Raw genomic sequence first — 22334 nt, forward strand, 5'->3', positions numbered from 1 at the left:
GGTCACTTTTAGATAAAATTCTAATTTTCCTTTTGGCTTTTTTTTTTTTTTTTTTTTTTTTTTTTTTTTTTTTTTTTTTTTTTTTTTGGTTTTTTGAGATAGGGTTTCTCCATGTAGCCTTGACTGTCCTGGAACTCACTCTGTAGACCAGGCTAGCCTCTTCTTCCCGAGTGCTGGGATTAAAGGCGTGCATCACCACGCCTGGCTCCTTTTGGCTTGTTTTAATGAATGTAAGCATCAATGGTATTTTATTTAACAAAGCCCTAATACAATGAGACACTGCTGAAATATCCATATCTACCAATAAATGACTTAAAAAATAGATTAAGAGACTCTTATCTTGATTCTCCATTACCCAAATGGCCAACTGAGAGTTTGAATAAAAGTGACTTTTCTGCTGTTCCAAATATATAGACTGCCATCTATTAAATAGAACATGAATTTGATATTGCCTCTGCAGGGGGTAACTTTTGTTTTTATCTTTTGTTGTCTTTCAGAAGTTACAATCCCACCCCACAGTCATGCTTTTTGCACTGATTGCACTGGAAAAGTTTGCCCAGACAAGTAGGTATAGTGACTTCTTGCACTAATGATCTTTGTTGGTTATAAAAAAGTGAGCCTACACTTTGAACTCCATCAAATGTACACACTTTCTTGTTTTAAGACCAGCTAAGTATATCAAGAACAAAACTAAAGATTGTTCTCAACTAAGATTCCAAGCATGGTGATTATCACTACTTTCATAACTAAAACTTTAGTAATGGGAGTTGGAGAGAAGGCTTAGCAGTTAGGAGTACTTGCAATGCAATCATGAAGACCTGATTTTGGATCCCAGCACTTAGTAAGAAGCCAGGTATCCTATGTATGCCTGTAACCTCAGCTCTGAGGCAGACAAAGACAAGAGGATTGCTCAGGCTGGCTGGCTTCCAGCCCAGTCAAGAAAATGCAAACCCCCAGTTCATGGAGTGATCCTGCCAAAGGAATTCTGGAGACTGATAGACGAGGACACACAGTACCCTCTTCTGGCTTCCATGCATGCCTCACATATGTGCATATATTCACACAGGCATAAACACGTACATAAACCACATTCGCACATAATTTTAAAACATAATGGAGTGATGTGTTGAGTTTAGAGAGATGATTAAGGGCACTTGATGCTCTTCAAGAGACTGGAGTTTGGTTCTCAGCACCAACATTGTTGAGCATCTCACTACCACCTGTAACTCCAGCTCCAGGGATCTGACAGCCTCTTCTGGCCTCTACAGACACTCAGACACATATGGCATACACATACACAAACTTACATGCATACACATAAATAAAAAACTTTAAATTGGATGTTATGATGCATGTCTTTAATCCCAGGACTCAGTATACAAAGGCAAGTGACTCTCTAAGTTCAAGGCCACCGTGGTTTATACAGTGAGTTTCAGGACAGCCAGAGCTACATAGAGAGACAGTGTCTCAAAAACAAAACAAAACAAAATAATAATAAATAAATCTTTAAAAAAATAGCATTGAGATTGCCAGATAGTAGCTATAGTTCTTTGGTTATGTTATCCCTGGAAGGAAATATTGGCAGAAATTTAATCCCCAAATTCTCTATTGTCTCCCTCACTCCGTACCACCACTAATCTACTACACATCTTCATCCTCCTCTTTCATTGTTATTTAAATATTTCATGTTTCCAAACAGGTGAAAATAAATTGACTATCTCTGAATCCAGTATTAGTGACCGATTAGTCACATTGGAGCTGTGGGCTGATGATCCTGATTATCTGAAACGTCAAGTTGGCTTCTGTGCCCAGTGGAGCTTGGACAATCTCTGTAAGTGAGGATTGTCCTTATTAAAAATGGTGAGCTGGGGGGTGGGTATGCATGTGTGTTGAGATTAGAGAACAAATTTCAGGAGTTGGTTCTCTTTTTTCTACCATGTGGGTTTTAGCTCATTAGACAAGTGCCCTTACCTGCTGAGCCATCTCACCAGCCAAAATCTGTTTACATTTCTAAGTTCCTGTCTTCAGTAGGATCATAAGCTTCTTAATAAGCTTCTCTATACCCTAATAGAAAAGTATCCTAGGCACCTTTCAGATGTGAGTTAACTAGAATGCTTCTAATTTCAGCATTCTTGGGTTCATAGACCTTTAACTATATAGCTCTGTCTAAGACTTTTCTAATACACACTTTCCTTACTGCCTTCCAGCTAGGTTCTGTTAGCTCCAACTCTGGCCCTGTTCATATTTGTACTTTCTTCTCTGTCTTTTCTTTTTATGTGTGTGTATGTGGTGTTTTTATTGTCACGTTACAAAGTGTCTGACATAAACAACCTACTGGGAAGATTGAGTTATTCTGGTTCATAGTTTCAGAGGTCTCAATGGCAGGAAGGAAGAAGAAATAGCCCAGTCAGGGAAGCAAGGATATAAAAAGGACAGAATACCTATTTTTTTATTATTTAATTTAATGTTCAAGGCTCGGGATAGAGTCTAGAGCCTCGCTCATGATAGAAAACATTCCCAGCCCACGTACCTTCTTTGTCCTCTCCTCTTTCCCTCAAATGATCTTCAAACTCAAATTAATTCTTACTTAGACTGTGGCAGTTATTTTTAACTTTTTCTCTTTTTTTTCCTCCAAGGGCTATTGGAATACAAACCACATTTATTTATCATTGCCTAGCTCTATTGCTAGCTCTGTGCTAAAGCAGTTGAACACAAAAAGTCAAATTCTTGCTCTAACATGGAATATAGCCTGTCTAGTTCTAGCTAAAGACTAGTTTTGAGTAAATGCAATTTGGAAGCTAGGCATGATGACACATAGGTACAATTTCAGCATTTGAGAGGCAAAGGCAAGAGACAGGAGCTCAAGGTCATCCTCAGCTATATAGTGAGTTTAAACCAAACTACACTTGATCCTGGCTCAAAAAAAACAAAATCAACTAATGGTCCGGGTATGGTGGTTCACATTTTTAATTTAGTACTGGGAGATGGAGGCAGGTAGACCTCTATCAGTTCTAGAATGGCCTGTTCTACATGGCAAGTTGTAAGCCAGTCAGGGCTACAGAATGAGACCTGTAATTTGAATTTTGCTATGCAAACTATAATAGATACAGGGACTAGAAACAACGCACTCAAAGTGCTGCCCTTTTGGGCATTTACTTAGACCATGTAACAGTGAAGCTCAGATGCTAGGCCCTACCAGTTTCTCATTCCTTGACAAGTATGGCAGCCCAAGACGACAGTAGCTTTTTCCCTTTTTCTAAACCATCACAGCCTGCCCTAGGAAACATGACCACTTTTTCTTTTGCAGTTTTAAAAGAAGGTAGACAACTAACCTACGAGAAAGTGGACTTGAATAACATTAGGGCCATGCTGAACAGCAATGATGTCAGCGAGTACTTGAAGATCTCACCTCACGGCTTGGAGGTAAAGCTTTCACAGACCTTCTGAGGGCTAAAATTACTCTGTTCCCACTTTTCATGCCCTGCTTCAGAACAAAAGCAGTGTCTAATGGAATGGGCAGAAACTTTTCTTATACCCAAGGAGTAATTGAGATAAAAGTGGTAGGGATAGGGAATGCTTCCAGATGTTATCCACTCTTCCCTCTCACATGTTATTGCTACAGCACTTCAGTGCCTGTTGACTGGCTTACTTACGTCTGGATTGTTGGTTTGTAGTGCTCACTATTGCTAAATAAATGTCCTACTACTGAGTTACAGTCCTAGCTGAGTATATCTGTTTTTAAACCTTAAAAAACCTTTATCTTATGTATATTGTTTTGCCTGCATGTATGTCTGTGTACCATTTGCTTGCCTGGTGCCTGTGGAGGCTGGAGGAAGATATCTGGTCCCCTGGATCTGGAGTTAACGGGAGTTCGTGAGCCACCATGTTGGTGCTAGGAATCCAACCCATGTCCTTTGGAAGAGTAGCCAGTACTCTTGACTGCTGAGACAGCTCTCTAGTTCTAATCTGTTTTTAATCTTTGCCATTTTATTTAACTAAAAATACAAAGACAAGTGTTTCCTGAAGAAGCCACTCCTTTTGTAAATGCCTATGTAGCCATACTACTGGACCTGGTACTTTCCGTTCTCATGTTGAATACTGCCAACTGTGTGACGCAGGTTGGTGGGAATACACAGGTGCACATATAGGAAAGTGCCATTTAGCATTTCAGGATTGAAGTACAGTTTGAACAGTGGTTGCCAAATGACTATATGTAGGTACCCTGTCTTTACCCTTTTCCATCTTTATCTTATGAAGGCAATGTTTGTGCATGTGTAAACATTCTGATCTCAAAGCAAGCTTTCTTAAGAACTGAAAAACAAAGCCAGGTGCTTTGACTACTTATAGTTGCAGCCATATTGAAATTCTATACTGAAATAATAATAGGATTATTTCACTGAAGATGGACAGTGGTATCCCACCAGGAGCTCAAATAAGGAAAATTCCATCCATCCTTCCCTATGCCAGTTACTTGGTGGTCTTCAGACACTGCTGGATTGATTTGTACTCCTTGGTTCTTCCAGGCTCGCTGTGACGCCTCCTCCTTTGAGAGTGTACGCTGCACTTTTTGTGTGGACACTGGGGTGTGGTACTATGAAGTAACAGTGGTCACTTCTGGTGTCATGCAGATTGGCTGGGCTACTCGAGACAGCAAGTTTCTCAACCACGTGAGTAACTGGGGTCATTCAAAGGAAGCAACAGCAGTTTGCTTTTGGTGGATGAGTTAGAGATACTCAGTCAGATGTGCTTATATTTCAGATAGGTTTGCTTAGTAACTAGGTGGTGCCAGATTCTTGACAGTGACTCACTGTACCATTTAAAGTGGGAAACAAGTGGAAATGTCCTCAGCCTCTGGGGTTTTCACTTGAATTTTAAGTTTATCTTAATTTCCTACCTAGAGATTTGTCTTTATGGCTTCACTGTAGTCCTGACCAAATCTGGGACGCAGTTATCACATTGTGACAACAGATAAGTTTTTGTTTCTTTCTTTTGTTTCTTGTTTTGTTTTATTTTGTTTTTGAGACAGGGTTTCTCCATATAGCACTGGCTGTCCTGGTACTCGATCTATAGATTAGGCTGACTTTGAATTCAAAGCTCCACCAGCCTCTGCCTTCTCAGTGCAGGGATTAAAGGTGTGCACTACCACCACCAGGCTGGCAACAGATGATTTTTAACTTGAGATTAAATTTTGGAAACTTGTAGGGGGCCAGAAAGATTACTCAGCAGTTAAGAGTGCTTCCTGCTCATCCCAGAGAACCTGAATTTGGTTCCTACTATCCATATAAGGCTGCTAACAATCACTTGTAACTTCAGTTCTGGGAAATCCAACAACCCTTTCTTTCCTCAGTGGGCTCCACACACATGTGGCGTGCGCACACACACACACACACACACACACACACTAATGGACACATAAATAACATTTTAAATGCATCTTTTAAAAAAAGGAGCCTTGTACAAATTCTCTTTGCATAACATTAACTATTGACTCACTTTTCTCATTTGACTTTTACCTTGTAACTAATGGGCACATTTACTTGAATGTTTTCCTTCTGTTATAGAAAGTGCTGAAGTAAAGGGAAGTCTGGGACACCACTGAGTGTGGGAGTGTCACAGGTCTTTCCTTTAGATGGATAGTTTCCTGTGTAGAGATAAAGTCTTGCTAACCTAGATCATTATATGTCCCAAACCTCAGACTCATGGTACTCCTTCTGCTCCAGCCTCCCTAGTACAGGGATCATAGGCCTGTATCACCACACCTGTCCAGACATACCTTTCAACACCTAAACTAATTGGTTTTCTTCTGTTGGTCAAATTATAAGCTATTTGAGCTTCCTTCTTTGTGGAAACATCAGATGGTAGTGGTGCCGGTGCAGCAGGAAGGGCCCTCAGTCCTTGGGAGGCCTAGCCAGCTTCCTCAAAGGGCTCGGCAGCTAAGGTAGAATCATAGTTGATGCCACGGGGCTTTTGGAGGTAAAGCTAAAGACAAGGAGTGAATCCCCACCACAGGTCAAGAACGTGAATGTTTAGCCTCTAGAAGAGATCTACCTGTTCTCCCTGCCCACTAAGGCATCTGACTTTTCCTGGGAGCATCCCTAAAGGATAAGGTTCTAAGATCTTGCCAGTGCAGAAGCAGACTTGGGCTGGACAGCAGACCAGTTTCAAGGCTTTTGTCACTATTGGGAACTACACTGGCCATCTGGCTCTTGGCAATAAGTGCTTTAAGCAGATAGCCACTGCAGTCTGAGGGGCCATCATCTTAGCCAAACATTCTGTCATCCCTGTGTAGAGAGAATGCTACCATGGGAACAAAATTGGGAAGCTCCACATCATCCCACGCAAGGGGACACGCCACTGTGGCTCGGTACTGGTATGTCTCATCTGGGGCAGAGGCACTGATATCATCTCTGTTCCTGTGCTAAGGCCACCTTTGATGCCCTCTCCAAGACCTCTGGAAAGAGGCTCTTCACCAAGTCTCCTTATCAGGAACTCACTGACCATCTTGTGAAAACCCACACCAGAGTCTCCATTCAGAGCACCCAATCTTCAGCTTTGGCTACCACATAGGGTTTTTATACCAGAAAAATAAAGTGAATTAAGTCTGAAAAAAAAAAAAAAGCTATTTGAAATCAATTCAGCTTTGTCCAGGAATATTTTTTAAAACTCCTAGACTAGAAAGAAAATATTTGTTAAGAAGAGTAATAGTGACCAAGGCAAGGAAGGTCTGAGCTCTTGCTGTGTAGACCCCAATCTGCCGGTGTTTTTCTTTGGGAACCTGTAGTGTTTGGAAGCTGGAGATTGTTTTTAACTGCTGTGTAGTTGGAAGTTACTAGGTTTGGAGAACAACTCCATTGTCTTGTTTCCGAGGCCAGTCTGGTCTACAGAGTGTGTTCCAGGACAGCCAGGGCTATATAGAAAAACCCTGTCTTGAAAAAAAAAAAAAAAAAAAAACAAACTTTTTTTTTGAAGGTGGAAGGGATGGTCTGGATGATTCAGAGCTTAAGAGCACTTCTGCTCTTCCAGAGGTCCTGAGTTCAATTCCCAGGGTGACTCACAACCATGTGTAATAAGATCTGGTTGCCCTCTCCTGGCATGCAGGCAGACATGCAGGCATAACATTATATAATAAATAAATAAATAAATAAATAAATCTTAAAAATAAAATAATCTTGAGTCAGATGTGGTAGTGCACATCCTTAATCCCAGCACTGGCAGAAGCAGACAGATCTCTTGAGTCTACAGAGTGAGTTCCAGGAGAGCCAAGGATATACAGAGAAGCCCTGTCTTGCAAAAATAAACGAGCAGTAACAATAGCAATAATAATCTTGAGCTAGGCATGATGATGTAAGTCTCCCAGCCTAAGCTACGTTACAAGACCCTGTCTCAAAAAAAAGAAAGAAAAGAAAAACAAACAAAAACCTTCTTTTGAGTCTGTCATCTAATTTCTACAACCCTTTTTAAGGTGGTTTTTCCCCCACATAAACATTTCAAAAATGAGAGAAATTGGGACTGAGAAAGGAAATAAAGAATAAATCTTGGGAATTCAGTACCATTCTTATTTTACAACAGATCTTTACTTTCTTCCTAAAAAATGAGGAGAATTTGGAAGAGTTATTCAGTCTCTTCATTTTAAAAATGATAAAGTAGTCTACAACTAAAGTAAAATAGGGATGGAACCATGGAGGTACCTTCTCTCTATAGTTTTCTATTGGAATTTTTCAGCAGTCACACTAATAACAGGGATGGTTACTCTTTTGGTTTTTTTGTTTTTTTTTTTTTTAATGATTAGTGAAGTTTGTGGCTAAAACTATCAGTTGTAGATATTTGGCACCTGAAATTACAACTAAAAAGAATGTTTTCTTGCCCTCTAAATTCATTCTCTCTCTCTCTCTCTCTCTCTCTCTCTGGGTGAGTGTCTATGTGCACGTTAGTTTGTGTTTGGAAAGCCAAAGGAGGACATCAATAGGTCGCAAGAGAAAGAAGCACTCGTAACTCTGAGCCTCCTCTCTAGCCCCCATTTTGCCTCTTTTTTTTTTTAATGAAGAGACAATTATTTTGCCTGATTCAAGAACTAATTAAGTTCCTATTAGAAAACTGTTTAGGTCAGATAGGATGTCTGTTTTCAAAAGTAAGTTTTTTGTTTCCATGGTATTATTCTGTATTACTCTTTCACTTGTATAGACAACCTGCAGTTTTAAGGGGTAAGTTATTCTATGGATACACCTGTTTCAAAATATTTGCAGTCTCTTTTCAGAGCCTTTCTTTTAACTCTTATTTCATGGGTTTCAGTCTTAAAGAGATAAAGCGTTGGGCTCAAATATGGAGCATTAAAATGAAAAGCTTCAGGATAGTTCTTAGGTCTCCTACAAGATAGTTTTGTTTTGTTTTGTGGTATTTTTTGATGGAGCATTTTAAGGATTGAAGATATGGTTTGGTTTGTCTAAAATATCTTTTGTCTTCTCATAAACATCCAATGTAATAGGTCTTTCACATTCTTTTCCATTTACAAATGAGGAAAAAGCATGATGCTGCATGCCTTTAATTCCAGCTCTGGGGAGGCAGAGGCAAGCGAATCTCTGTGAGTTGGAAGTCAGAGTTTCAGACCAGCCAGAGATACATAGTGACTCAGAGAAGGGGGCTGTGGGAAGAGCTATGGAGTGCTAGGCAGACATAGTAATGCATGTCTCTAATATCAGAACCTGGGAGATGGAAGGAGAATCAGAAATTCAAAGTTAGCCTTGCTACATTGTAGTGGTAAAAAGTTAATCAGCTCTGAGCTCCTGGCAGGAATTGAAGTTCTTGCCACCATCCAGAGTTCTCTAAATTTGGGAATGAAAACACACACACACACACACACACACACACACCCTTTATGTTTTGATACACCTTGACTAGCTCAGTGACTGGGCACTTCCAAACCTCCCCACAGCTTACACATGCTCTCCTCTGGTATTCCTGAGTTAATGCTTTCTAAATATGTATTTTATTTTTGCTGCCGTTTCCTTCTGGGCAGCCCTCCTGGCTGCTTTCCCTTTGCACCTACATTGCTGGATGCTATCTTTCAGTGAAGCTTTTAAATTTGATCTCTCTGATTCCATGATTCCGTTCCTTCTTTCCTCTGCATTTCTTGCCCCAGAATCCTAAAAGTCCCACCTCTCACCCTGCCCAGCCATTGGCTGTTGGCTCTTATTAATTAATCAAAAACCAATTGGGGACAGGGACCCTCAGGATCTGAACATGCAGATTCCTGTGTGATCTTGGGAGGCAAATTAAGACAAAGCAGTAGGACCAATCCTCAACACTACATAGCCAGTTCAAGACCAGCCTGTGCTACAGGAGAACCTAAAGAAGAGCTGGACATTGTGGCATCTACCTTCAATCCTAGCCCTCAGAAGACAGAGTGATGGATCTCTGAGTTCTAGGCCTGCCTGTTCTACATAGCTTTTTCTGGGACAGCCAGAGCTACATAATAGAGAGACCCTGTCTTAAATAAAAACCAAAGGAGGAAGGAGAGGGATGAAGAAGAGGAAGAGGAGAAAAACTATAATAATTGTACATTTTAAATTCTGGAAGTAAAAACAATTTTATATGGACTTTTTTTTTTTACTATAAAGAAGTAAATGAAGTCTGGAGCACTTGATGCTCTTCCAAAGGACCTAAGTTCAGTTCCCAACTAAGGGAGCTCACAACCACCTGTAACTCCATTCCAGGGAGTCTGATGCCCTTTTCTGGCTCTGTGGGTACCCCCACACACACACATATACACATAAATGTATACATACATATATACATTCATACATACATACGTACATGTATGCATGTACATAAATAATTTAATAGAATAAACCTCAAAAAGGTAGGGGTGCTGGAGAGATGGCTCAACTGTTAGGAACATTTGCTTTTCTTCCAGAGAATCCAGGTTTGATTCCCAGCACACGCATGGCAGGTCACAATCATCTCTAATTCCATTTCCATGGACCCTGTGCCCTCCTCTGGTCTCCAAGGGTATCTGGACTGCATGCTATCACATATATAACATATACCTATAATCCCAGCACTTAGGAATCAGAGGCAGGAGGATTGCCATCAGTCCAACACAAAGTTGGTCTAGATAGTGAATTCTAGGTCAGCCAGGGCTAGGTAGCAAAACAGTTTCAAAAAATAAATTACAGATGTTTAAGGATATGTTTAACCTGAATTAGATACAATGCAATATATACATGTATTGTATTCTAATAATATGTATGTTTTTAGATAGGCATTAAAAGTACATGAGGCCATGATACTAGTACCTGTACTCCCAGCATTGTAGACGCTGAGGCTACAAAGTGAGAATCCAACTCAACATGAAAAGGAGGAGGAAATTAGATTTACCTAAAGGCACCTAATATTCCTTACATTGTCATAGCATCTTTAAGATGAGCCTATAAGTCACAGAAAGAAAAGGAATGACTTGGAAGCCTGTTAGGAAATAAAATAAAATCATAGGAAATAGACTGTAAGGCAATGTTAGAATCTAGAAAAAGAAAGTAAAATCACCAGTGTTTGGAGAGGCTATTCTCTCTAGAATGTAGCCAGCACTGTTGCCACAAGTAAGCCTTACCCATCACTCTGGGAAAGTGGGGAGACTGATGGGAAGAGCCTGTTAGTTCACTTGTACCACAGGACACTGTCTTCCCGATATGCTGAATAGTAGAAAGGCTTGAGGATATTGTGCATCACGAAAAAAAAGGACTTTCTACTGCATGAGGAAAGGATTCAAACTACCCCACCAGTGACAAGCTGTAATAAACTTCTCTTAATAATTGCTATACTGTAGGTGACTAAGAAACAGGAAATTTATGAATACCAGAGTATCACGCTAGCTATCCTATTCTTTTGGCAATGTGACATTGCCAAATAAAGCTAATGTTAATCCTACTGGAAATGTTTTTAAGTTGAAAGAAAGCATAAATACATCTAATTTACTCTAAGATATAAGTTCAAAGTTCATCTCCACTAGGATTCTTTTTTGTTTTGTTTTGTTTTTGTTGTTGTTGGGTTTTTTTGTTTGTTTGTTTTTTGTTTTTTCGAGGCAGGGTTTCTCTGTGTAGCCCTGGCTGTCCTGAAACTCACTCTGTAGACCAGGCTGGCCTCAAACTCAGAAATCCACCTGCCTCTGCCTCCCAAGTGCTGGGATTAAAGGCGTGCGCCACCATCGCCCGGCCTCCACTAGGCTTCTTAGCTCTATAGAAGTTGATCTGTGATTAAAATTGAATTCAGAGTTTCCTCTTGTGCCGTAGTTTCACCCAGAGGATCTTGTAAGGCATTGACCACCTCCGTGACTAGCTAGCAGTCTTCTAGAATTACTTTCCAATGTTCTGTCAAAGAATTTATCCAGGTTGTTAGAAAGCAAGATAAATGGGGCCAGCAAGATGGCTCAGCAGTGAAAGGCACTTGCTGCCAGGCATGAAGGACTTGATTTCAATCCTGGTACCCACTTGATGGGAAGTGAGAACCAGCTCCCAAAAGTAATTGTCTCTGATTTCATGAGCGCCATAGTTTGTCTGTCTGTCTGTCTGTCTGTCTCTCTCTCTCTCTCTCTCTCTCTCACAGACACACACACACCTTTAAAAAAGTAAGTAAAGATAATGAAAACTTGTTTGCCTTTGCCTACTTCTCAACACTAACATTTGAGAGCTGTGTTTGTTTGGGATTTATTTTGTTTCCGGTTGAGGTTTTGGAGCTGAGGTCTGAGTCTGGGGCCTCGAATTTGCTACTGATTTGTTCAGCTTCAGGAAGGGTTAGCAAGGTGTTGTTTGTAGCAGGCTACTGAAATTCTCTGCAAAACAATTAGGTCAAGTTCACTTCATTTTTTTTTTTTTTTCTGAGTACTGGCGTTAAAGGTGTCTGCATAGTGCACATGAAGAACTAATTCTATATCTAAGTACACTGTAGCTGTCTTCAGAAGAGGGTGTCAGGTCTCATTACAGATGGTTGGGAGCCACCATGTGGTTGCTGGAATTTGAACTCAGGACCTTCGGAAGAGCAGTCAGTGCTCTTAACCACTAAGCCATCTCTCCAGCCCGAAGAACTAATTCTAATTCAGAGCTATCACCTTGGGATTCAATATATTAGAGTTAGGGAATTTGTTAAATCTTTCTCCAGTCCATATGCTGACTGTACTGTTAACTTATCACATAGAACAAACCGGCCATTAGAAAGTAATATTTTTCTTTTTCTTTTTTTCTTTCTTTCTTTTTTTTTTTTTTTTTCGTTTTTCGAGACAGGGTTTCTCTGTGTAGTCCTGGCTGTCCTGTAACTCACTCTGTAGACCAGGCTGGCCTTGAACTCAGAAATCGGCCTGCCTCTGCCTCGCAAGTGCTGGGATTAAAGGTGTGCTCCACCACGCCCAACTGTAATATTTTTCTTTAACCATTCTTTCATCCCCTTTAGCTTTGTTCTTTATCACTGGTGCTTAAAGATAACAGGGGTTTGACTTCCTCCATCTCCTCCATCTACTTCTTCCATACTTCTATTTCTAATTTTTTTCTTTCCTTAAAAACTATTCTTATGTGTGCTAGAGAGCTGGGTCAGTTGTTCAGAGCAGTTGCTGCTCTTCTAGAGGCCCAGAGTTTGGATGAGCCTGTAACCAACTATAACTACAGATGCAGGGATCTGAGACCCCTTTCTGGCCTCTACAGGTACACACACACACACACACACACACACACACACACACACACATATATACATAAAAATTAAAATGCACCTTTTTAAAACACATAATTTCATTATAATTTATTAATTTTGTTAGACAGGAGTAGTTTGCGTGCTCCTTGACATGCATGTGAAGGCTGGAGAGCAGCTTGCTAGAGTCAGTGCTCTGCTCTCACCATTTGGGTACCAGAGATCAAACTGGCTGTCAAGCTTGGCAACCTGTGCCTTTACGCATTGAACCTTCTCCCTGTCCCTGTTTGTTTATTTATTTATTTATTTATTTATTTACTTATTTATTTATTTATCTGTGGACAAACACTGAAAACAAGATTTTGCTCACCCTCTTTATTCATTAAGACAGGGTCTCAGGTACCTTGAACCCTCCTAGACATGTCCCTGCCTCCTGAGTGCTGGGATTAGCTGTGCTTGGCTCTCATTCACCCTTTTATGTTAATATTCTGGGCAATAATTGAAAGGTATCAAGTTAAAAAAAAAAAAAGAAATTGAGATCCTGTATAATATTCAAATCACACTATTTTCAAAATAGTTTTGAGCTGAATGTCGACTCATAAAATCTGAGGTGTGGGCATCTTAAATCCACCGCATTCAGGAAAGGCATTTGCCTGACCACTGGGAAATGGCGAGGCTAGAGACCTTGGAAGTTTAAGTCCAAACTGAAATCTACTTTTCTTAGGACCAGTCTACAAAGAAGCTGACTAACCTTCAAGAGCTTGTTTCCTTTTTACAGGAATGACAGAAGGTTCATGGTGCTAGTAAAAACTAAATGAACTCACAAGTGTGAAAATGCCTGCAACAAAGGAAGCACTTGGCAACTTGCAGTTGGCAAAGCTAGTATCTATTTACTTGGAACTAGGCTTCTGTGCCAAATTTTCTCTATCTTCCAAGTACCATAGGCTTTCCCCTTATCCAAAAGAGCTTAGAATGCCACCTACTAGGTTTCCCCAGGTTAGAATAGGTAGTCTTAATCTTCTGGTCCTTGTCTCTCTCTAGGAAGGATACGGCATTGGGGACGATGAATACTCCTGTGCCTATGATGGCTGCCGGCAGCTGATTTGGTACAATGCCAGAAGTAAGCCTCATGTGCACCCATGCTGGAAGGAAGGTATTCATTCTTCTCCATTTGAACTTGTCCCCTGGGTTAGGACAGCTAGTTACTAGCAGGTACTTATTACATACAATAGGCTTTAAATACCTTAGTAGGAAACTTAGTATCAATGTTACTGCCACAATTGTGAATGTTGTTCCGGGATAAATCTTTCTGAAGCAAAGTATTTCAGAGTATTAAGTCCTTGTGGGCTGGAGGGAAGGCTCAGTGATTAAGAACATATGTGCTGCTTTTCCAGAGGCCCTGAGGTCCATTTCCAGCTTCTAGCATCCATGGGCACCTACACTCATGTCACATAAAACAAATACACTTCTGTTTTAATCAGTGTTCTATTGCTATGAAGAGACATCATGACCATGGCAACTCTTATAAAAGAAAGCATTTAATTGGGGCTAGCTTACAGGTTCAGAGGTTTAGTCCATTATTGTCATAGTGGGGAGCATGATGGCACACAGGCACACATGTTCTGGAGAATAGCTGAGAGTTATACATCTGGATCCACAGGCATCAGAGAGACTGACACTGGCCCTGGCTTGAGCTTCTGAAACCTCAATGCCTGCCTCCAGTGACACACTTCCTACACCTGCTTCTGCTTCCCAAGTGCTGAGATTAAAGGTGTGCACCACTATGCCTGGCTTCTTAAGAGCTGTCTTTTTTTTTTTTTTTTTTTTAAATCAGAGTGTAAGAAAATATACCTGGGGGCTGGAGAGATGGCTCAGCAGTTAAGAGCAATGGCTCCTTTTCCAAAGGTCCTGAGTTCAATTCCCAGCAACCCCATGGTGGCTCACAACCATCTGTAATGGGATCTGATGCCCTCTTCTGGTATGTCTAAAGACAGTGGTAGTGTATCCATATATACAAAATAAATAATTTTTTTAAAAAAGAAAATATATATGAATACACTTATTTTAGAATTTGAAAAAATAGAAAAGTGCAAAGCAGTTTTAATCCTATACTACAGAGAGAGAGAGAGAGAGAGAGAGAGAGAGAGAGAGAGAGAGAGAANAGGAGGAGGAGGAGGAGGAGGAGGAGGAGGAGGAGGAGGAGAGAGAGATTTTAGTTAGGGTTTTTCTATTGCTGTGATAGATCCCTATGACCAAAAATCAACTTGGGGAGGAAAAGGTTTATTTCATCTTCTTCTTCCAACTAACAGCCATCACTGAGGAAACTGGAAGCAGGAACTAAAGCAGAAGCTTTGGAGGAACACTGTTTACTGGCTTGCTCAATTTGCTTTCTTATACACCCACAATGGGCTGAGCCCTCGAGACCGCCTGCATCAAAGAAAATGCCCTACAGATTGGCCTGTAGGGACTGATAGGAGCTGTTTTCCCTATTGAGGTTCTTCTTCCCAGATGATTTCTAGTCCATGTCAGGTTCACAGAAAATAAACCAACTAGGACATGCACACACACACACACACACACACACACACACACGTATGTATGTATGTATGTATGTGTATTGTGTGGTGTGTATAAATAAATATATGTAAATACATATAAATGTATGTAGGTATTTTGCATACAAGTATGTCTGTGCACCTCACGTATACCCACAGAGGCCAGAACAGAAGTGGAGTTAACAGATGGTTGTGAGAGACCATGTGGTTGCTGGGTTTCGAACTCTGGACCTTTGGAAGAGCAGTCAGTGCTCTCAACAGCTGAGCCAGCTCTCCAGCCCTAGAGATTTTTTAAGAACTTAAATAGTAGGTATGTACATATTTCCCATTGTTATACCTCATCTTCTGAACGAGTTTCCAGATAATGAAAAATGACAACACTGGGGCTGGAGATGTAGCTCAGGTGAGAGAATGCCTATCTGTGTGTGTGAGGCCCTAGGCTCAGTCCCTAGCACTGAGTAATCTGGATATAGTGATATAGCTGGTAACCTAATGGCTCATGAAGTAAAGATGGAAAGATCAAAAGTTTAACTACATACCAAGTTTAAGATCAGTCTGAGCTAGAGACACTGTCTCAAAAAAAAAAAAAAAAATGGGGCTGGAGAGATAGCTCAGCGGTTAAGAGCACTGACTGCTCTTCCAAGGGTCCTGAGTTCAAATCCCAGAAACCACACGGTGACTCAAAACCATCCGTAATGAGATCTGATGCTTTTTTCTGGGGTGTCTGAAGACAGCTACAGTGTACTTACATATAACAATAATTAAAAAAAATAGAACAATAACAAAACATGATTGGCTTGGTATGGTAGGATGTGTACCTATAATTCTACCATCCAGGAGGCTGAAACAGAAGGATTTCATGTTTGAGACCAGTGTGGGCTCCATAGCCAGTTTGAGGCTAGCCAAGGCTACATAAAGACCTGTCTCAGAAAATTAAAAAAACAAAGAGTAAAATTACTTAATGCTTTTCAATATTTCATTATAAACAAGAACAAAAAATGAAGTCTTAATTTAGAAAATCAGTGAGAATGGGTGCTTTAAAACAAAAGCGATTAAATCTTGCTGAGAAGCAAGTCAGCACATAATTTTATCTTTCCCAGCGTGTTCATTTTGTTCACATTTTAGCATTTGAAATTGGGATACATCTAATACAACTGATGGCTTGTCATAGTTTAAATGGAAGCTTTTTTCCCTTTAATGAAACATGAAAACTCTGCTATGGAAATGTCAGATAAGCTGCACAGGAAGCAAAGATAAATGTGTTGAATGTGTGGCTCAAGACACAAACTTAGTGCAGGGCGTTGAGGCCCTTCCAGGACGGGGTAGCACAAGCCTAACAGTGTTTGGTTTGTCTTTTAGGAGACACAGTAGGGTTCCTGTTAGACTTGAATGAAAAGCAAATGATCTTCTTTTTAAATGGCAACCAGCTGCCTCCTGAGAAGCAAGTCTTTTCATCCACTGTGTAAGTAGCTCCTCTCAGTTGAAAATTCAGTAAATTCATGGAATGTACTTTTCTCAAGGATAAAACCCAAAAAGGTTTATCTAAGCATTTATGAAAAATTGGTTTATTTCAATTAACTAGATCTGACCTCAATGCCCGAGAGTTTGACATTACATAAGAATTGATATTCCATAGAAAGATAAAGGTGCGGGCTTCCCTGGCTTGCGACCTGTGTAGGTTCATAAACCGAATCTGCCTCCCTTACTTTCTATCATCGTGGCTGACTCACTTTGACTTTCGCAAAATGACTCTGTATATGACTTGGTTTTATAAGCTCTACTGACTTCTGCTCATTTTTATCTGTAGATCTGGATTTTTTGCTGCAGCTAGTTTCATGTCATACCAACAATGCGAGTTCAATTTTGGAGCAAGACCATTCAAATACCCACCATCTATGAAATTTAGCACTTTTAATGATTACGCCTTCCTAACAGCTGAAGAAAAGATAATTTTGCCAAGGTAAGAGTCTACCCAGCTCTCTCCGGACTGTTATGTGCATCTCATGAAAAATCAAAACAACTTATGGGAGATTTTTTTTTTTTTTTTTTAGCATTGAACAAACAATTTTAAACAAGTATTCTCACTGAAAACATTGACTTTCTGGGAAATACAAATTAGTAAAACAGATCCCAGAAAGATTCATACAAGCTAATGATTATCATAAAATTATTTGAAAAAAAATATTAAAAGTGTTGTCTGGCAAAAGCAGGTGGTTTCATGAGATCTCTATGAAATTGTGGGTGATATAGCTTCATTATTAATTAGAGCAGCTGATCTCAATGAGGGGAGTTGTCAAACAACTCTTTCACAAGAGACTCCTAAGGCCATTGGAAAACATAGATATTTACATTACAATTCATAAAACTAGGAAAATTACAGTTAAGAAGTAGCAATGAAGATAATTTTAATGGTTAGAAATCACCACAACATGAGGAACCATATTTAAAGGGTTACAACATTAGGACCACTAATTTAAAGTGTCATAGGACCCAAGAAGAAGAAGAAGGAGCATGTCCACATTCCTTTTATGAGTTAAATAATATTAATGTAAAACTCAGAAAAGGGATAGTACTGCGAATCAGAGGTAGGAGAATCTCTATGAGTTTGAGGCCAGTGTTGTCTAAGAGAGAACCTGTCTCAAACATAAATAAAAATAAAATTCAGAAAAAATATAGCTCATTTTTACACACACACACATATACACACACACACACAAATGCAAACTAACTTTACTGGAATCTATATAAAAATCCTTAATATTGGAAAAATCAGTAAATTGTTAACAGACTTGATTTCTTGAAAACAACTTCGTTTGTGTTTAAACTACATAGCAAACACGCTACCACTGTTCTGCAGCCATTAACACAAGGGGATGCATCTCAGGTAAAACTTCATTGCCCTTACTTGATAGAAACTGAGACTGGCATTGTCTCCCTGCTTGTTTCCTTTAAGATGAATGTTGTCTGTTAGACCATTGCCAGGGCTAAGGGAAGGGAAAGATCCAGCTGCTCCAGTGATTACTGCTTGTTGAAGCTGTTACATATTGTTAGCCAAAGTTTATAAATTTTTGTTTGGTTTGGTTTGGCTTTTTTTGATTGTATTTTGAGACAGGGTTTCTCAGTGTAACAGCCATGGCTGTCCTGGAACCTGCTCTGTAGACCAGGCTAGCCTCAAACTCAGAGATTCACCTGCTGGGTCTCCTGAGTGCTGGGATTAAAGATGTGAGCCACCATTACCCAGCCAAAGTTTATCATTTTTTTAGCAGGGCAGCTGCCTGAGCCAGTATGAGGCATGGGATTTGAATTACTAGTGTTACACTAGTAAGATAGTCCCTCAAGTAGCCACAATGGATACTGCTTCTCCTGTGGTCTTCCCTCACTCATCTGTTAATAACCCCATTTGAGTAGACCATACTGGCCAGGACATAGCTTATGTTAAACCATATGTCATACCCATAAATATAACTACAATGCAGTGAAAGCCTGGCTTCTGTTTTGAAGCAAAGCATAGGCCTCTAAGCTGCCCTCCTACTTTACCTTACCCCCTGTCTCAGTGAGTGGGCACTTTCAGATGAACTAGAACATGTGACAGTAAGAGCAGCAGAGCCCTGGCAATGGTCTAAGAATGTAAAGTCCATTTCCATTGTGTTTAGGCATCTGAGGTTAGTTCCTCAGAGTTTCTATACATTTTGTCTTGGTACTTGACAAAGGAAACTCTAGTTGCTCTTGGTGAAGTCTGAAATGACACCTCCCTTTCATCTGTGACACTTCAGTCCTTTGTTTATCCTCTCTGCTTTTCCTGAGACGAGGCTCATATATATCTCCTGAAGAGCACAACTGATCTATGGATGAGTTCCCTGCATCCTCAGAGCTAAGCATCCCAGAATAAAAGTTAACGTTTATGGCCAGCTTTGTGGTTGACTATTCACTTAACGTTCCGCGTTTGTCCTGTCTTGAATAGGAACAACGGATTACATGTTAGGTCAACTTCATTCTGAATCTAGACTTTGTTGTCTCTGACAGATACACAGAGTTTTTGACACACATACAGACCTATAATCTGAAGTACTACAGAGGCTGAAGCAGGAGGGTTGCAACTAGTATCTAGAATTGTGTTGTTTATGTTGTGTTTATTCTCTTTTGTGTTTATTCTTAACCTCTTTAAATTCAAATACATACAAAAATGTAAGAGAATCATACAGTGAAACACATATATCCTTAGCTACAGCAGTCAGCCACAATGGATACTGCTTCTCCTGTGGTCTTCCCTCACCCATCTGTTAATAACCCCATTTTCATTCTAGTTTCTCTGTTGCTGCTGCCTAGAATGGTCTCCACAGATAGCAAGACTCATGTCCTCTCTCCCTCACACACCTCCTAAAGTTTGCTTAGTAAGCCCCTCCTTGGCTGCCATTATTCTAACCCCTGAACCTCACACACAGGAGCACTTCTTTTCCACTTTCCCAGTTTATTTTTCACCATGGTATTCTTCAGCATTTAACATAATCAGTTTTAATTCTGTCTCCCCCACTGTCACACTAGAACAAAGGCTCTATAAAAGCAGATATTTTTCCTGGTTTGGTTTGGTTTGGTTTGGTTCCCTTTCTTTGTTTGTGGATTGCCACACCCCCACACACACACTTTTTTTTTTACTCTGTCAACTCTAGAGCCCAAGCTGTCCAAGACTCATGGAGGTTCCCCTGCCCTAGCCTCCCAAATGATGATTCTAGTGGTGTGCTACCATGCCTAGATAAGGGCACTTACTTGGTCTCCTGTTCACTGCTGAATTACCAGGGCCTGGGGCAATGCCAGGCACACAGCAAGCCTGTAAGTGAATTTCAGAGAGCAGTTCTGCCTGTCTGCTTTCCTATACATTCTGAATGGAAGAATAATGGAAGAGGTGTCTAAACTTGCAGGGAGTATACAAGTCATAAACGCCTTTACCTTATGTGAAAACCGTGCTTTCCCAGGGAAAGACTTGTACTTCTCACCAAGTTCTCAGTATGTGGGACTTAAATGGTTGCTGGTAAAAGAACACTGGATTAGAATGAAAAGATCTGAATTTGATATCTTTTCTTTCTTTTTCTTTCTTTCTTTCTTTCTTTCTTTCTTTCTTTGAACTTTATTCTTTTTATTTTTTTGTCTATAGAATGGCAGTCAAACCTCCTTCACTCTGCTGAAGCTGAAATGTATGAAAACTTTACTGAACAAAGATTGTGGAGTGTATTTTCCCTTTTAGGGCTTTTGAGAGCTTTCATGTGCCCCACTGCTGACTCTTTATTAACAAAATGAAATTTGTATTGTTTTGCTCAGGCACAGGCGCCTTGCTCTGCTGAAGCAAGTCAGTATTCGTGAGAACTGCTGTTCGCTCTGTTGTGATGAGGTGGCAGACACACAGCTAAAGCCATGTGGACACAGGTTAGAGACTCTGCTTGTTAGATCATCTTCCACACATCATATTCAAGCAACATTTCATCTGCTCTTGAGCTACTTCTGAGGAGTTAGCAGAATTAGCTAATTAGGAGTTAGCTATTCATCAGAGTCGTTAGATTATTAGGACTGTAGTGGGCTAAATGAAGAATTAAGTTGCCAAGTAGTATCTATTGCTTTCCAGAAAATACCTGGAGTAGAACAAACTGTTTGATATGGAGAGCCTAGGGTTTTTTATTTACTTTTGGGGGGGTTGTTTATTATTATTATTATTATTGTTATTATTATTATTATTATTATTATTATTGATTTTTGTTTACTCAGATAAACACACATACAAAAGTAGATTAGGGGGCACAGAGTTTGAGACAGGGTTTCTTTGTATAGCTTTGACTGTCCTGGAACTCACTCTATACATGAGGCTGGTGTCAAACTCAAAAAGATCTGCCTGCACCTGCCTCCTGGGTGCTGAGATTAAAGACATGCACTACCACACCTGGTTTCCCAGTATCTTGGGAAGGAAGTCACTTTGAAGTTACCTTCCTCATCAGCTTCTTTACATTCCTAAACATTGAAAAGGTGGAGCTCCCATTCCATATGACCAAATTTCAGCCCTGTGAAAGGAACATAGCGGACATCCTAGATCCTGTAGGACAATGTCTAAGCATTACCATAGCAGCAAATAAACTGAGAAAGCCATCCCCACTAACATTATACAGGAGAACAAACAGTGTGGCAGCCTTAGCCTGATACATGCTAACAGTTGATAGCAATACTAATGTTGACAACACAAGCTGCCTGCACCCATCTATCCCAACACTATGTGTGTCTGTGGTTTTGACATATCTTTAGTCACCTTATTGCCCAGGTGTTTTGACCACAGTTTGCCAACACTGGATCCTTGACCCAGGGTCTTCTGAAGTGGGTTAGAAGTGCATGCAGGTCTCCTTTTGCCTTAGCTATGGCAGTTTCTCTCCTATAGCCCAGAACTTCTCAGCTTAAACACCTTTGCATGATTTAGTTATAAGGGCCTTACAAACTGATTTAAAGAAAGAAGAAAAAAAGGTCTGATACCTTCATACAGTTTTCCATCTTTCTTAATGATAGGATCTAATCTTCTTCATCTTGGAACCCTTCAGCCCTTCTGATGACCTTAAACACATTTAAGAACCAATTGATGATGTATAAAGACTTAGAAGTAATTATCCTATGTGGTCAAAGTTTCTGGAACATCCAAAACAGTGTTGGAAAGAAAATCAAAGAATTACAAGGGTATTTAGCACAATTCGGTTAGATGGTATAAAGGCTGAACTTTTTCAGTAGTTAGGAGTGTAAAGAAGTTAGAGTTACTTTTAAGTGTGGTGGTGAAGAAGGAAAATGAGGATAAAATGAATGACAAGAGTGATCCCTAGAGAAGATGGAAATGACATCATTCCTCCTGCCATAGCAATGGTTATGATTCTGCCTTTGCCTCCCTCCTGAAGGCACTAAGCCCTGATACTTTCACTGGCGAACCTTTAACATTTTTCAGGGGGAAAGTAGTTCCAATTTACCTAAATGTCTCTATATCACATGCAAAATAAACCTACAGCACTGTTCTTATAAAGTCTATAAACCTACAGCACTATTCTTATAAAGTCTATAAACCTACAGCACTCTTCTTATAAAGTCTATAAACCT

At 40.1% G+C, this 22334-nt stretch overlaps 1 protein-coding gene across 3 annotated transcripts in view; it reads left to right on the forward strand.

Moving 5' to 3' along the window:
- Rspry1 (ring finger and SPRY domain containing 1) overlaps positions 1-22334 on the forward strand; it is a 54495-nt gene that overhangs the window by 28361 nt on the left and 3800 nt on the right. For all 3 annotated transcript variants that reach the window (XM_021220330.2, XM_029532477.1, XM_029532478.1), the window contains 8 exons: positions 498-564; positions 1700-1831; positions 3308-3423; positions 4524-4667; positions 13711-13822; positions 16584-16686; positions 17032-17184; positions 20538-20642. In XM_021220330.2, coding sequence (XP_021075989.1) covers positions 498-564; positions 1700-1831; positions 3308-3423; positions 4524-4667; positions 13711-13822; positions 16584-16686; positions 17032-17184; positions 20538-20642 — 932 coding nt within the window. The remainder of the gene's footprint in view (positions 1-497; positions 565-1699; positions 1832-3307; positions 3424-4523; positions 4668-13710; positions 13823-16583; positions 16687-17031; positions 17185-20537; positions 20643-22334) is intronic.

This window comes from Mus pahari, chromosome 20 (assembly GCF_900095145.1).
Source record: "Mus pahari chromosome 20, PAHARI_EIJ_v1.1, whole genome shotgun sequence".
In the NCBI taxonomy this organism is placed as follows: Eukaryota; Metazoa; Chordata; class Mammalia; order Rodentia; family Muridae; genus Mus; species Mus pahari.